The 17,789-nt window shown below is 42.5% G+C and overlaps 1 protein-coding gene across 1 annotated transcript in view; it reads right to left on the bottom strand.

Moving 5' to 3' along the window:
• The window catches only part of jag2b (jagged canonical Notch ligand 2b), a 47,940-nt gene that overhangs the window by 16,967 nt on the left and 13,184 nt on the right, over positions 1 to 17,789 (bottom strand). Inside the window, exons 3-6 of the mRNA XM_053336523.1 lie at positions 10,610 to 10,664; positions 5,595 to 5,852; positions 4,241 to 4,301; positions 992 to 1,122 (exon numbers count right to left, since the gene is read on the bottom strand). Coding sequence (XP_053192498.1) covers positions 992 to 1,122; positions 4,241 to 4,301; positions 5,595 to 5,852; positions 10,610 to 10,664 — 505 coding nt within the window. The remainder of the gene's footprint in view (positions 1 to 991; positions 1,123 to 4,240; positions 4,302 to 5,594; positions 5,853 to 10,609; positions 10,665 to 17,789) is intronic.

Genomic DNA, 17,789 nt, shown 5'->3' with positions numbered 1-17,789 from the left:
ATTATTTAGTCCTTTAGTAGTTATTGAGTCCTAGCTATATGAAATTTGGTGTCAGGAAAAACAATTTACATATAAAAAAAGCCATGGCAGATGATTAAGATACACAATTCAAACAAACACAAGCTCCAAATATGCAATTTGGCAGGCTAAGAAAGCTTTCCATTCTTTTTTCCATGTACAAAACAAACTCCACTAAACCCCATTTGATCCCTGCACACTATCCTTAGGCTACAGGACAGGTCGCCCTAAAGGCTGGTAAATAAATGAGCAGGGATCTGTCTCCACTGGGGTTCTTAGGACCCATTCTCATCCCCCGAAGAGCCCTCAGTGACGAAGGGATGTGCAGGGATCGAGTGTCCCTGCTGCTGCTCAGATCACACAGGCAGTAAAACTATCCAGCTGCTGTTCTGCAGTCAAAGAGAATGGGGAGTAAAGACCATTCTGACCTTATAACAAGGTAGATTTATGCTGTAACACATAACAACTGACATATCAATGAATTGATGTCTCTGAGATATAAATGAAGAGAAAGACAAATCATTTGCTTCCAATGTTCTAATTTGAGGAGATTTCAGGTGTTTGAATCAATTGTCAAAGGACTGTGGAGCATATAATATTCTAAAATCACCAGTAAAAATGAGCTTTTGTGTGACAGGACAATTCAAATGTATAAGCCATTAAAGTAAAATATTGTCCCACTGCAATTTAAAAACACAAAACAAACCTATTCCACCTGCTTTCTACATGTTTAAAACAGCTCAATAACAGGAAAGTGCTCCAGGCAAGTGATCACCATCAACCTACCAAACTAATTAGAAGCCAACAAAGCTAATGACTGTTGCATCTCCACTCTGACTGCATCGCTTCATCATGACTCATGAGGAATACAGTCAACTGCAGCTTGAGGTTGCGTGCAGGATGAGGGTGGGGACTGTGCCAGCATCTTGCGTGGGAGGTGGTGAAATCAGAACAAAACAGAACTTTTCCATACCTTTATCACACAGCAGGCCACCCCAGTTCCTCTCGCAGTTGCACTGCCAGGGGTTGTTGCAGGTCCCGTGAACACATCCAGGATAAACCACACATTCATCACAGAACTGGCCCTGCCAGCCGTAGTTACACCTGTCAAACAGAGAAGTCAAAACATGAACATAAATTATTTCCCCTTTTCTAATGCATGATCTTTCTCTCTAATCAAGAATATTTCCATATGCTAGATTTATTTATCTATTTTAAATAAAGAGAAAACATAATTGATATCTTTTTAAATGTTCCTTTTAATCCAGGTTGTAATTAAACATTGTTTATCATTTATAATTGAGCACAGCTTCAGTTTCAATAAATGAAAACAATCTGCAGCAGCTTTATACTAAGCTTACATTAAAGTTAGACATATCTATGAAAAAAGGTCCTACTTCTGCTGTGGATGTAGCCAAGAAAAATAAAGTCAATAAAACCTGAAGGAAGATATTTGAAATGCAGAGATGTCCCATTTCCCTTCTCTCAAAGACAAATAAGTTCAAAGAGAACTTGAGTATATGACAGCTTGTCACACATATCGGATCTCCACCGAGATGACTGTGTGCACGTAACCTGCTCTGAGCTGACAGCGTGTCACTGGTTACTGAGCACGCTCAATACTGAATGAGTTAGAAAAAAGTGAATAAAGGGAGAAGGTGAAGCTCATGATGCTGCTGCACATGTGTCTGCCACTGCCATGCCTCTGATAAGAGCTGTGGAGGAGGACAAAACTCCCGTACCGAGGGAATGAATACCCGGTTCTTTTCTAATGTTATGTTGTTCTGCAGACTTAGAGAATGCATTTAATTAAAAAATGTAATCAATATTATATCTTATATTTATATCTTTGCTGCAGTTCATCATTTAGTTTTAGCATGGGAGTGTGGGATTGTGACATGTAAATATGACCAGCAAAAAAAAATAGATATATGATACTGATTGGAGCGAGTCCTGGCCGATCCATCAGTGGTTAATCATCTTTAGAGGGGTTAATCTGTCACTTTCTTTTTAACAGTGACACATATACACTAGCCTGTGAGTCTCCTACTCTCTAAGAGTTTATTATCCTGGTTTTTGAAAGTCTAAATAGCTGTTTACACCAAGCGAGAGGCTGCCACTAAATGCCAAGTTTCTCAGATATTGAGGCCAACACTAAATTTGTTTTATGCATGATAATAAATCATGATAATGTCATATAAATTGAATCTGCGGACGCCTATTTGCGGGGGGGGGGGGGATTCTGAAGGTGTGAAAGAGACGACTGGCGTTGAGGGTGAAGCCCCTCGAGTGCAACCTGCCCGGCATTGGAAACAAACCTAATACTCTATCTTACTCTTGCGTCAACCTGTCCCAAGGCCTCCTGCCAACTAATCTTAGTGGAGGGTGACATTCCAGGGCAGGAGGGGTTAAGAATACTTCCAGCAGCTCCCGTGCTCGGGTTAGAGTCTGGGGCTGAGGAGGGTAGGTGGGGGCTACAAGGGTGGCACAGTGGTTCTGCGAGCGAGTGGCTGGAGACAACTGTGTGTATACAGAGCGTACGTGCACGCGCCTGCAGCTTCACGACAGCGCTCGGCTGTTCCAAGGCTGCGGTGTCGTCGAGCCAGCTGTCTTGTCAATTGACTGCTATTTTGAGCTGGCGATCTCCTGCAGACGGCACCGCTGCCTCTCCGAGAGACGATGCCTTTGAAAGTCTCTGCCATTCTCAGGCTCGGGGAGGGTTGGGAGGGGTTGGTAGGGGGTCCAGAATACTTGCCATGTTTCTTTCACTGTATATGATTAGCTTCACAGGGTCTGACAGCAATGAAGCAATAACACTAACAGAACTTTGGCAGGCAGACACAGCCACAGCTTCTTAAAGCTTTGAAGGTATCAAAAGGCTCATTCTGTGGTTTCATGCTTGGCCGTATTGAGATCATTAGGACTCATCAAACCCCCTCTAAGGGCGTGGGCGTGAGGTGGAATCCAACACCTTTTGCATTTGGACATGTCAAAAGGTTGCAAAACAATCGGAGTGGTGAAAAATGTGTTAAGAGTGCGTGCCCGAGTGATTCTTGGGACGCGGCAAGCCTCCGAAAATATGTCAGAACAAGCCTAATGTGTGCAAATAAAAATCCCTCAATGCAGGGCAGCGTAACAACAGGCATGTACCGGCTTTTGTGTTTCTCAAAAGCCTGTGGCAAACGAGGCAAAGCTTTGCAAAGCCCATAAAACTGTGATGAAATAAAAGGGGGGTTGGAGGGGGAATGAAAAGGGCATGAGATCGCGAGGGATTTAATGGCAGCTTTTCTGTGACCTGAGGCTTCATTAAATTCATGCCTCTGCAGGACGATTCTTTCATCGCCGCTCTCTCCTATTCATGTCACTTTTCCTGTTGACTTGGAAGTGACATTTCTTAGGAATGAGACGCTTCCCTCTGTTGTTCGTCTGCTAGTTGGAATAAGGATGCGAGCCTGCTGATCAAGTCAGCCACAAAAAAATGCAAAGCAGTTTCCGAAAAAGCTGGTCATCCCCTATTCTTCTTGAGCCAAATGCTTTCCTTTCCTAATAATGTGAGGTAAGTGTCTCCTTCATCCGGCAGGTGGGGGCAGGAGGGGGTTTTTCTTTTTCTTTTTTTACAAATGACGACGGGATGTACCGCATCCTGGAAGTGTGGACCTATGGGGGCCATTCCACGTCACTTTATCTCACTGTCATTTCCACTTTGGGAAACGTACACAACACAGTGGGATGTTCATTTCCTCTACTGCCCCCCCCCCCGGCCCTTCAAGGAGGACTGCATTGCGGATGGGAAGGGGGATATGACAATTCCCGGCACGTTTACAGTGGTCAAATTCACACACGCCGGCGACTCCTTTTCTTCGGGGCCCCGGGTGGCAAGAGAGAGCTGATGAGATGCTTGGTATTCTGCGGAGGATTTCGGGCGGCTAAAAATACAAGAAAGGCAGGCGCGCCCGTTGCCCTTTTCTTCTGAACCGAGGTGGAGATGTGGCCCGAGGGGAAGTGAAAAGCTGACGCGATAATATAACGGCTTGGATTTGAAGGTGCCTCTGTTTTGGCGTCTGACATCATAATTTTTTCACACTTTATAAGCTTCTGTGTTGGTCTAATCTGGAAGAAGTCTATTTTCTTCTCCTTCTATTACACACACTCCTGTCTCTGTGTCAGATATTCAAATTGATTCCAAAGAAATAAAGACCCTCTGTACATTAAATCATCTTACTTGCATTCCCCTGGGACAGTGCAGCTGCCAAGTAACAGGTTGCAGCCTTGCTTGCAGATCGCTGAAAAGAAGGCATAAAAGAAGAACAAATTAAAAAAGGTGACATTATGATTCATGTAAGAGAAATGCACCGCCACACTTTCTCCCATACAGATATTTTTTTAAGCAAGGGGGAACACAACATGGAGACATGGGAGGAGGAGACCATCTTTCTAACAAGTGCAACAAGACGTGAGAATTCATGGCACCCTGACCAGGGCTTGGAGGGGGGGTGGGGGGCGAAGAAGGGACAACTTTATAGCCTGCATGTACAACACTACCCCCCTCTTAAAAAACAACCCCAGCACCCTCTCTCCTCCTCGCCCCTCCTCTTTTTCAACCCTTCGTCTTCTAAGGTCAGTTGGGTGATTTATTGAGGCCCCCCACTCTCTCTCCGACACCACCCACAGGCACGACTCCTAACGCTGCTACATTCTCACACACACACACACACACACACACACACACACACACACACACACACACACACACACACACACACACACACACACACACACACACACACACACACACACACACACACACACACACACACACACACACACACACACACACACACACACACACACACACACACGGGACTGAATGAGTGGATTTACTGAGGATGGGTAGAAGTTATGTTGCCTTTAAGGATGCAATATGTACAGAAGACCTAATGTGACGAGTTGATAGGTGTAATGGATCAAAAAAGTATGAATATTGAATTTAAGCTTACTTATCATATGTAGTCTAAGCTGATTGCATTTTTATAGAATCAAAACTAAAGTAGACCTTTAATATTTTTTGTAACAGCAAAATGATTAAATACCAAACCAGAAATTGTTCAAAATGAATATACGGTATCCAAAATACTAATTACTGTCTAAGTTATAAGCTCAATAGCTAGAAAGCTTACCAAAATGTAAATAATGTATATGCAAAACAGTTTAATTAGCAAACTGACTACCTACCAGTTTGCTGCTACTCATTAAAAGACCCTCCTCTTTTCACTAGCTATATATGGTTGATAACATCTGCAGACTGTGGCAGATTAGCCTGTACCTGACTAAACCCCCGATGAACTCCAAAATGAACACAAATAGTAACAGAGACGGCTGACGCTCACGCCATTCTACACATAGTAAAATAAGCATCGGTACACAGGACACAGGATGTGGAATGCTTACACAATCCCACTTGGCACTCCTACAAAGGCTTGGAAGACTAAGTATAGATAATATGATGTCACATTTTCTTTATTAAGCACCGTCATTAGTAGTTAGAGTCAACAGTTGCAGAGAAGCTGACAGCTCACCTGTCCTGCAGTCGTCACCCATCCAGCCCTCAAGGCAAACCTGAGCCCCGGACTGCTCACATCGATAGTGTCCGAAGTAGTCGTCGCGAGGGACACAGAGCTTGTTGCACTTGTTGCTGTAGTAGTTGTCGTCACATCGCACACGGATACGGTAGGTGAGTCTAGCAACGGGGCCGTCGGTCATAATGGTCTGCCAGTGGTCTCCGGGGTTGATCATACCGGTGTGAATGCTGCGCTCGATTAGCAGCTCGTCCTCATCTGAAAGGTAAACCACATGAAGATAAATCAGTCATGTCAGCTGCAGCTATTAAAATATCCTCTCATTACTTCAACCCGTGTCTCAGCTATTCATTCTTTGTTTACAAATGAAAAACACATAGTAACTCACAGTAACCCCACTTCATTTCACACAGCAAATGTCTATTTAATGAGTGTGCATTGTCCAGGCTGTTGTCTACCGGCTATATTGATTGTTGGCAAGATGAATCGGGATTTAAGTGGCTTATCACCTCGGTTGCAATCAGAGCTCAACACACAAGCTGTGAGAGTTAACACTGCATTGCTGCAAAACACAGTCAATCTCTGACTGAAGTGCAAGTGTGTGTTAATTGGCAACAATTTGGATGATAGATAAATCATTTGTTATTTTTTATAGCAGAAATGACAAGTATTTGCTTGTTTCAGCTTCTCAAATGTGATGATTTCATGCTTTTCTTTGTAGTATCTTTGGGATGATGAGCATAGAAATGAAGGAAACAAGACATTCAAAGATGTAACCTTTGCCCCTGGAAAATTCTAATTATATAAATTGATAATGAAAGTAATCATTAGTTGAAAGCAGCCATAAGTCCATCTTTCCCAAAGTTCTAAATCAATTAAGTCAAACATAAGTCAACTCATTAGGCACCTTTCATCTATGGATTTTAGTACAGTCTTATTTGAAGCAGTGACAGCAGAAAATGATGGGGAATCTCTTTTATTCATCGCCCTCAATGGAAGAAAACAAAAAAAAGCAGCACATTCTTATTCAGCAGACAGCCAGACTGTGATATCACATTGTGCGTCCGTGCGTCTTGCGTGTAAGCAAAGCACTCACTGAATTTTAAGTACGCAATTGAAATTCATTGTGTGTAAATTGATCCATTTTCTGGCGACGGCACAAAACGCCACCGGCCTCGGAGCCCAGCGCGTGTCGTCATGAAGCGCCTGTGTGTTGGAGGTTGCTACTGTGTAGCTTCTAGCGCGCCGACACTCGCGTTAAACATTGTTCGCCTCCATAGGGGCTCACGACAGCGTCAGCTTCCAGAAAGAAAGCAATCTTTATCACAGTGGGATCGACGCTGGCAAACAATCTCTGTGGAAATAGGGGGTCTGCTATTTCCTTTTTCTCCATGGCTTTTAGGCTGCAATGCACCATAGACATTTAGAAGTGAGCAAGCAGGGACACACACACACACACACACACACACACACACACACACACACACCTTCCTCTGCTGGGGACTGACACAATGTCAGACAGAATTAAGCAACAATAACAGAAATAACCCCCGGCAGTTGCCAGATAGAGAACAATGGGCTCCGGGCCCAAGCCGGGCTCTGCTACCTCAGTGTCTAAACAGTGCGCCCGGCCGCCCAGTCCACTCCACTTCCTGCTCGATAAACACAAGGAAAACAGCCGGCTGCCTTTCCTGAGGACACAGGGGGAAGGGGAGAGAGGCACACTGGAGGACGTGACGCTGGAGGAGAGGAATCTCACTGACAGACCAATGCACCGGTGGGCTCTTACGTAGGACAAGACATGATGAGGCCGCTGCTGCTGACTCAGGACAGACAAGTTCAACTCTCATGTCTCACAGATACAGACCGTCATGTGTTTCAAGGTGTTATTTACAGTGCTCTTTATTGTTCTGTGCCCATACTGACAATTTCTCACCCACTTTCTTTGCCCCACTTAAATTCTTCTTCATTTCTTTAATGAGTAACAAGGGTGAACAAATGAACACCAGTAACAAAGAATAATGATGTAGAAGCTGCAGGATTCACGACTAAATTATGGCTTCACTTAATCATTTCTAATATCAATTAACTTGCAGATTTTTTTCTCAATTGATGAATTTGACATTTTAATTGATTGTAGTCTAAAACTCAGATATTCAGTTTACTATTATGAAAATGAGCAAAATGTATTATTTCAAGAGCTGGAACCTGAGTTTGTTGGCAAAAAATGACTTAAATAGTTAAGCAATTAATATTAACAATTTGGATGCAACTATTGACTACTTTCATTATCGATTAATCTGCTGATTCTTTTCTCATAATCAATGATTGGGTTTATAAAAACATCAGAAAACTGTGAAAAATGCCGTTTAAATGTCTTGTTTCATCTGACCAACAGTCCAAAAATCAATATAATGGGAAACCCAAAACTGCAGGAAATTCATCAAATAGTTGACATTTTTTATTCAAAAAATTACAATTAATCAGTTATAAAAAAAAGCATTTTTAATTTTCTGTTGATCGATGAATTGACTAATTGTTGCAGCTCTAGATAACAGTATGAATTAGTCCATAGCACACATATAAATATAAATTGAAGTATGTAAATGGCTGCCAGGAGGTCAATACAAAAAAACAGCAGTCAAGGGAATTTGATGGTACCCCTCTAGAAGCCACTAAATGTAACATTAATCTAAACTTCTCCAATTAAAAAGCACATGCATGGTTTTTCAAAATATGCTCAATGTTTGTCAGGATGAGATAGAATCTGAGCATGCACTAATGACTCATTCTGAAATCATGTTTTGTACAAACTGAACTAAAGGAAATTGGTGGACATCCCGTCTTCAGTTGTTCTAGATACTTAACCAACACACACGTCAGTGAGGTTGTCAGGCTTCAACAGGAAGATATACCGGAGTGTTGTCTGCATAACAATGAGATGAATGCCATTTCTACAATGTGACCAAGGGAAACATAAAAAAGCCACAGAGCCTGCAGCTCATTGGAGCTTCTCACTTAATCCTACAGACACTCCAACACCCCAATCTACACCACTACCACATTTACATAACATCTAAAACAGCTAAATTCCAATGGCTCTGCTTTTTTTCAGCCAAATCAGCATCCCAGCTGTTTTTTCAGTGACTGAACATGACATCAGTGTCTTTACAGCATCAGATAAATGGTGTTCAGTATCACTATGTGGGCTGTAGAAAGTGATTTTAGAGTTCTGTAAATCTAGATTAAGTGTGTGATGTTAGAAGTACTGATGAATGGTGTCTTAGTCTGACTGACTTGGGTATAGAGCTGCAATGAGAAGTCAATTACTCGTCTATTTGATCAATAGAAAATGAATCGTCAACTACCGAGTGATCATTTTGAGACATTTTTAACATAAAAAATATATAATTTATTATACATAAAAACCAAGCCTTGACTTCTATTAATGAAATGTTTGAATGGGGTGAAGCACCTGCAATGATATTATAATCATTGTGAAAACAGATGAAGGTAGACATAATGAGTGCGACCAATCCTACCAACCTGCAAACCAAAGGCCACTAACTATTGTGACTAAGGCCCAGTTCAGACCAATCACATAAACCTGCCAGTTTACACCAATGCCACAAGACAAGACAGGGTATCATCTCCATAGCAACGACGTTCTGTACTTCTGTTCTAACTCCTGTTTTCAGCCCCCCCCCCCCCCCCCCCGTAGCAGGATATAATTTATAGCGTCTTAAAATATAAATGAGGATAGTGATCGTAATGAAATGGCGAAAACATGAGCATTACATCTGTTTGTGTGTGTTTAGGTTCATTATTATTTAACAGTAAAAAAGAATTCTCAGAGCCATGCACCCTCTCCGCTGTGACCTCACACAAGTTTGCCACTACAAGCAGACTCCTTTGTGATCTTCCAGAAAATGTCCCAGTTGAAAGGAGCATTTGTTCCACACGTTTGTGTTTCTTGAACCCATGACATTAAGGGTGAAGTCAGCTGATGTCTGTGGCCTAACAGCAAGCTCCATTCAGCTTTTGAACAGCATGCAACACAAACCTGCCAGGGCTTAAGAAAAGCTAGTTTTATCAAAGTCCTTCTACATTTTTTCCTCAACGTATATAAATCCATCTGGAATGCTTCTTATATCTGGCATCCTGAGACCAAACAATACAAACATCATTTGCTCCTTTGTAGCAATTTGGCCGGGACTAAAGTGTTAGTAGCTGGCAGGAAATCAATTGGACGGTTTCTCAAGCAGCGTTTACTGTAGGCCTTACATCCATCAGAAAACACCGGAACTAATCACTGTAAATGTACACAATCACTGGAGGCCCACATGCAGAAACTAGAGACTACACAAGGCATGAAACAGTCTAATCAAAGAGCTATGATGTCAAATTCTATTTATTCTCCATTGTCTGCATACATGAGTGGAAGTGTGTTTGATGTTATGGACAAAACAGGATGCAATGAGCTCATATAAATAAGGCCCAAGTTTAGACAAGAGAGAAATGGTTCAGTATATAAATGCAGTTTTGTTCATGCTTTCATGTGTAGAAAAGGTATGAGAGACTCGTGAAAAATGCCACTGTCTCCAGATCAAAGCTACATCCATATACAGACATAGTCCTCAATGGGTCCTCTTCCTCCCAGACTGGGCTACTGCTCAGACGGGAAAAAGGGGTTGTACAGGAGTCCACACAACGGACATAACCAAAGGAAAACAGGATACAGCTGGTCAGCGCTGACCGCCAGAGCCGACATAGCTGAGAAGAAGCAAGACCTGTATTCTATATGGAGGCGTCTTGGGAGGCTAAAGTGTAGAGCACACCTTGTTTTCAACCTGCTATGAAATTAATGTTTCTATTCATGAAACCAAACAGAAAATATGCTTGTGATCATGTCTTGACGTTGTACTGAAAAGCTGTTTTAACCGCCAACCTTATCCACTTCCAGCAGCAGAGTATGGAAGCCACAGCATTGAGATGGATGTGAAGTTTAGACTTACGGTTACGTGTGGCGTTGTCCCAGTCCCAGGCCTCTACAATCAGCGTGTATGTCCGCTGGAGAAAAGAGGAAAAAGAGAGTAAGTCAGGTGACATTTTTTTTCTGGAGAAAATCACATCTCTTTCCTTTATACAGAGGTTGTGGAGTTTGTTTCATTCTTCCAGGCTGACCTGAATTGTGGAAAACACCCGATAAAACTGCTGACTGATACAGGATCATATCATCTGCATAACTGCATCTCAAACAAATGTGACAACTCAGTCATAGGTGAAATGAACAGCTGTGTTCATATGCTGCTACAAGATAATATTTCAAACAAATGAGACACCTCAGTCATAGGTGAAATGAACAGCTGTGTTCATATACTGCTACAAGATAATATTACAGCAAACGTTTCCTGAAAAAGATTTGAGCAAGCACATTCAGAAAATTGTTTTTTGCAATCAAAAATAAATACATTTCCAGTAAATGATGTTCTCTGAAGTTCTCCTGCTGCAATAGAGAACTTTTGATAGTACATCTGCTTTATTATCAAATGTTCTCTAATTAAAGTTCCTCTTTCTTTCTCTGACTATTGTTATAAGACAGAGCTCACTTGTATTCCAACATTTCTATTTCACATGAGCTTGGCTGTGTTAGACATTCAGGCATTTGATTGGCCTGAATGTCAAAAAGAATAGAGAACATTTGTAAATATTAGAATATTACAATATCAAAATAACAAAAAGAAAATACCAGACAATATTTGAAATCTGCTGCATCTCAAATCATTATGGGTAATGAGCCCATGATGTCTTTGTCTACTCTGTTACAAAAGAGGAACAATTTACAGAAGGCCTTTGTCCTTTTGTTCCCAAATTCACTGAGAAATAAACCAATAATTACAATGTGTTTATAGTACAGATAGAATAATGGGAGTTAACTTTAGCCACAGTCATGCAGGTCCACCACAAACACCAGTTTATAAGCACACACACACACGCGATGCAACGATTGATTTCATTGCTACTACAGAGTCTCGTTCGCAACTTGGCCTCGTTACCCGGAGGTGCGCTTGAGTTACACTGCCAATGAAACCCAATGATTCAGAGATGACGGTGCGCCATTGGGTAAGTACAACTGTGGGAAGAAGCCAAGAGAAGCTGCAGGAATGAGATGTGGGAGAGAGGGAAGGACACGGGGAGAGTAGTAATTCAAACCGGGATGAGCCAACGATCCCTCTGTCCAGAATGCAATGTAGTAGTATGAACCCACTGGCCTTAGAGCAGTCCTGGACAAGTTACAATTTTACAAATTACTAATTGACAAAGCAATCACATTACTGTTATACCAAGCTTGACATTGCCAGACTAGAACCAGTCCGGCACCTTACCATTCATTTTTCATTTCCAAGCGGTGTTATCATGAGGAAGACGAAAATACCTCTGGAGGGTTCTACGTAGGCGATTGGGTAGACCTACGTAGAACCCATCAGATCAACGACACATGTCATAGCACTAAAGCATGCAAGTTGGGCTGTGATTGGTTTTAGTTTGTCTTTATTCATGAACATGGCACCCAGGTCACAAACTTTCTCAAATTGTAGCAAAAGAGGACACAGAAGTACGTTTCTGAAAACATTCCAGTCCAAAAATTGGCATCGTCTCATGAGCCTTTTTATTACCCTCAACTTCATTGACAACATTCAATCTCAAACAATGGACAGACTTGTCAGTCATCATATCAAACAATATTAGATAAACAGTTGTGATTGGCCTGTTGAGTTCCAGACTGGGTAGATATCTGTCTGAACGGGAGGGGGACCAGACGCATCTGCCAAGGCAAATAAAACATGAGCTCGGCGGATTCGTCGGGTGCCTAGACTGTTACACATGTAACTGCTCAAAATTCCAGCTAACCACGGCTGGTGTTATCTTGGAGGTCACCTGAGGAACTGGCCACATACACACCTGACTGAATTATACCAGAAACCCCAGAAGAAGCATTGCCAGACACCGAATAGTCAGGACTTAAACACAGGATTTGATAGGTTCTAATCAGCATAAGAAACAGCTACCTCTACCATTCCCTTAATGGTTGATAGGAATATTCATATTAATATACAACTATTACTAGCTCTATGTAATGTTCTGTGTTCTTAACATCAATAATATGTTGCCTAAAATAGATTTGAATTATTGATCCTTTTTCTGTTATTCTTTCACCAACTAAAGGCCTTTGTGCTGCTTGAAACCCACCTTGACTTTTTCCCTTTTCTTCTACTATACAAAACGATTCAAGCTTTCTTCTAACTAAATCAATACATAACACAGATCGAAACATATTAAAGGCAAAGTGTTTTCAAGGAAAAAAAGGATGAGCAGGTATGATGTCCATTAAGAAGGTCACTTTGCCAATATTAGCAGTGGGAGATGAACTCTGCCTGGCTTTGTCCTTGGTTATCAGACAGTGAGGTAAATCAGCAGCTAAGGGGATTAGCTTGTTTCACACACAAGTTATGCTTTACAGTTGATCACTGAAGACATCATGCGATGGACTTATTGTCTTGGGCCCGCTATGTTGAATCCTTATATTTCTTTTAAAGTAGCTAACATGCATATAATGAAAGAGATGAAGTAAAAAGATGAGTGAAAGCAATACCTTTAATCATCATCATATTTATCTCTTAACATAAACTCATATACTACAAAACCAGACAAATATATTCTATGTATTATCCTTAAGACTACAAAAACTACCAAATATACAAATTTGCGGCGCTAGAGTTGGTAATTTTTGTCATTTTTGCTTAAGAAAGAGAGAACAATAAATTGGAATTCATTATATGTCAATTGAACTGACTCATTTATTTATCGACTAAATGTTTTAACTCTATTTGTTTAACTGTCAGACAAATAGTTTAATAAGACATCATTTGGTTTCACATTTTGCAGATGTCAGGGTGGTTATTATAAAACTGTTGCTCGTAATTTAACAGTGATCAAGCAAAAACCTTGTGCACAGCTGATACCTGTGGGAGTAAACATGATCGTGCACACATACACACACACACACACACACACACACACATAAATGGAAACTAACCAAGCTAACCAGCATCACAGGAGTAATCTAGCTGGTGTGCTGCAGGGCAAACTGCTAGGCAACCAGCTGACCTAAATAGCACTCATTACGTCACCACTACTGACAGTTGTAGTAGCCACAGAGTGACTGCTGTGACCTCTACTGTAATGTCACTGATAGGACGTCAACCCTGAGGGGTGAGGGAGGGGAGGGGAAAAAAAAAAAGAATCATAAGGCGAGGATTTGAGGGACTTGGTAGTTGGTTGAATGAAGGAAAAAAAGAGAAATCACAGGGAAGGGGCGGGGGGGACGGGACTGTAAAACGTGTGTGTGTGTGTGTGTGTGTGTGTGTGTGTGTGTGTGTGTGTGTGTGTGTGTGTGTGTGTGTGTGTGTGTGTGTGTCAGTCTGTGTTGTTGATCTAGAGGACCAACAAGCTGGTAGGCTGGTTGCTGCTGGGCTGTGGGATTAAGTGGGCTTGTCTGGCTGTGGGTGGTGGCGGGAGGAAGGGGAGGGGAGTGTTATTGTGGAAGACCACGGGTGACAAGACAAGAGGATGGAAGATGACGGGAGAGGGGTGAGCTAAAGGGCTGGGGTCGGAGTTTGGACACGGGGTGTGTGGGATTGGTGGGGGGGTGGGTGGGGGGGATGTACAGCTGTATGAGCTGCTGAGGGAGTCGAAGAAGCGCTGTAGTTACAGGAGAGGTGTAGGAGGAAGAAAGAGGAGGGTCTGCGGGGGGTTTTGGTGAAATATGGCGGTCGGCGGGCGACGCTCGTGCTGCTGTTGCCGGAAGCTCTGCCAACCCGACCAACCCGACCAACCGCAGACGCACAACAGATGCGGCCTCAAAGATGGATTATTTGACATGAACGTGGATCATCCCACGACATATAGCTCGGCTTCTGACCTTTTCCACCCATCCCCCCCCGCCCCCCCCCCCTCCCACTACCACAAAAGGGTGGGCTGGCTGCCCCAGTCTGAGCATGTGGGTGGGTGGGTGCGTATGCCGATGCATACAAGAGGAACTGTGAGTGGCAGCGCATGCATTACTGACAGGAGATCTTCGGTGGTGCTTCTACTGGTTCGTGAGACTATGTGAGCGTCCTCTTATTGGACAAAATGCTCGTCATTAGACAGAATCAAGAGATCAAATGAAAGAACAGGTGGCCGCGTTGTGACCTGCGCCTTTTGGGTTCGCCTGAAATGCAGACCCGCTTGCATGCCTGTGTGTTGTAAACGTTTGAGTAAATAGTCCCCTGAGTCAGTGTTTGTGTGTGTGTGTGTGTGTGTGTGTGTGTGTGTGTGTGTGTGTGTGTGTGAGTGTGTGAGTGTGTGAGTGTGTGTGTGTCGGGGGCAAGAGCAAAGCCACGGACTAGTCTGGTTTCCCACAGACCATCCCAGTCTGTGATTAGCTGGATTAAGTGACAGCTGCCCAAATGGTTGGAACAAGATAGATGGATGGGCAGGGGGATAAAGGGGAGGAGTGGGGGGAGGGAAGGGGGAAAGGCTACTGAACAAAGACCCTTGTCCCAACACCGTAACTCACCCCCATCCCAATCAAAACCATTGTCCACGAAGAGACACAGTCAGCACGAGGACAATTAGTGTCAGCATGTGTGCTACTGAGCCTGGGCAGGACTGTTGCACGGGTGAAGTCAAAAAAAAAAAAAAAAAAAAGAGCTGCCAGTGGTTCTCGCACAAGTCCTGATCATCCATTCAACTTTAAAAAAAAAATTTTTCAATAATCCTCAACTCAGAGAAAACACATAAATAAATAAATATATATTTATTTATTTATTTATTTATGACTGTGTGAAATACTTCATCCGAGACTGTGAAGCATCCGCTGTCAGTCAAATCTCCAAAACCCTACCCGGCCCTTCCCCTAATGGATTACAGGATTTACTCAGAGAAATCCTAGTTTTCAAGTCAAGAAGGGGGGGCATGGAGCAAATAAATTTTTTTTTAAAAAAGAATAAGAATTGGATGTTTATGTGTCATGTACTCTGTGAATCTGTATATGCTTTGAAATGATGTAACACCATCTATGTATTGCATGATAAAAAAAAAACCCACCCCCAAACTAAAACAAACATTGCTTGATCCAGGTAGAGTCTTTCAAACTGCTCTCTACTAATGAAGGCAGAGGATGTGGTACTAGTGATGGTCTGGGGAGAGCCACAGGTGTAGGTTCCCACGCCAGATGAGGGCTGGATGGGTGAGTGGATGAGTTGGCCATTTAAATAAAAAGGGGATGGGGTGGAGGGTAGGGAGGGGACACAGAGAGTTGGCAGTGGGAAGTGGAAGCCGGGGCAGGTTGGGGGTCACTAAGCATGGGATCTTGCACGCTTCTTTTTCTAAAGATGGGGTCAGTGCTCTGCATGCAGGGGTTGGTGTGCAGGGTTTTGCATTCAAAGGATACTAAGAATGTGAGATCCGGGGCCTTGGTGTGTAATCCTGTGCGAGATGCCCAGTTTCGGATCTGGAATGTTAGATTGAGCTTTGAGAGTTATTCCAAAGTGGCTGGTTTCTTTAGATTTTCATGCAACAAACTCCAATGTATTAAAAAAAAAAAAAAAAAAAAAACCTCAGTAACTTCAAGCTATTTCTGCTTCCCATGTCATTGAGAGGTGACCTGGATGCCCACCTCACTGTTCCCGGCTCCTCCACGGAGAGTTTTCCACTGACATTTCCTGATTTATTGCCTTCTGATGGGACATGAGGTCATCATGATTCATCCCATGGCCAGTAATCGCTGCATGTAATCTTCATTAATCTGTGATGTCAATCCCAGCTTTTGGTTTTACTAGGGCTGAGTCTACACTATTCTAGCGAGGGCACTGAGCTACACCAGATAGAAAGGCTGGGTTGGACACAAAAGCATGTGATGTATCTTGGCCCTAGAAACTAGTGCTGAAAATATGAATGAATAATTATCATCATAATGGACATAAATGGATCAAATCCACCCGAAAATGGAAGAAGAATACAATGAAGATAGTCCTATACACTATGTGCTGCATCTTCTATTCTAATTAGTCATTAGGACTAACTGGAAATGAAAGATTTTGGTATGATTAACTCTTAATGAATAAGGGTCATTAGTGATGGGCCACAGCAAACCCATGCTGTTTCACACTGGAGAGGAGCTTGTAGAGGTTTGGGGGTTGGTGGGGAGTAGTAGTAGCAGCTTCTTCTTGTATAAAGTAGATGTATATGTGTGAAACCGACATCCTGCCTGGTCAGTGAATGAGTCTAGCTCCTGAATCTGATCAGAGGTTCAGAGATGAAAGACCTCCAGTGGTAAAATCCTTGCAAACGTGGCGATGATGTTGGCAGCCAGAGAGAGTATATGATGGATGGTTTTTGACTCTTGCTGAAAGTCACACTGAACATGCCTTTGTTTTTCCCTGAGCTGCAATTGGACAAAATTTGAGCTCCAGGTGATGTCCCAACACTTGGATCAAAAATCTCAATGTAAACCTCTTAAGGACTCACGTAGGGCTACTATATTTGTGATCAGGTGTTTTTTCCGAAGTTGATGAAATGCGAGAAAATAGAGTCCAAGGTGAATTTCTTTTGTCCAACTACTAGTCAAAAACCAAAAAGCTATTTATTTTACAATGACACACAAACAAAAGAAGCAGAACCTGTCAATCTTTGGTGTTTTCACTCAATCAATTATTAATTAATTGATTTTACAGTCTGCAACCTGGAACATCAACTGCTCTGACCAATAGTTGTGCTGCTTCACAAACAATAAAGTCCTATCAAGCCCGTCGATCCAAATATTGGTAATCAACAAGTACCATCAAGATATCAAGATACTTCCTCTTGTACAATACTGCCTTGCACTTACAGTAAGTTGCGTCCCACCTCAGAATTAAACACGAAGAGGCCTGTGATGCTTCTTAAGAACTAGACAACCTCCAGCCAGTGTGCCAACCTCTTTCCACAAACATATACAAAGGAAAATGTCTGCAATTATGTGCTAAACTAAACCCTGTCCTACTTGACGCCATGTGCCAGGTCCACAAGAGAAGTAAGGCACCACTGACATGAGACTCAAGGAATTTTAAAAAGACATTAATATACACTCCTACGACTAAAACGAGGGCT

The sequence above is a fragment of the Scomber japonicus genome, chromosome 17 (assembly GCF_027409825.1).
Source record: "Scomber japonicus isolate fScoJap1 chromosome 17, fScoJap1.pri, whole genome shotgun sequence".
Lineage (NCBI taxonomy): Eukaryota > Metazoa > Chordata > Actinopteri > Scombriformes > Scombridae > Scomber > Scomber japonicus.
This window is presented reverse-complemented; position numbering and strand designations above follow the sequence as displayed.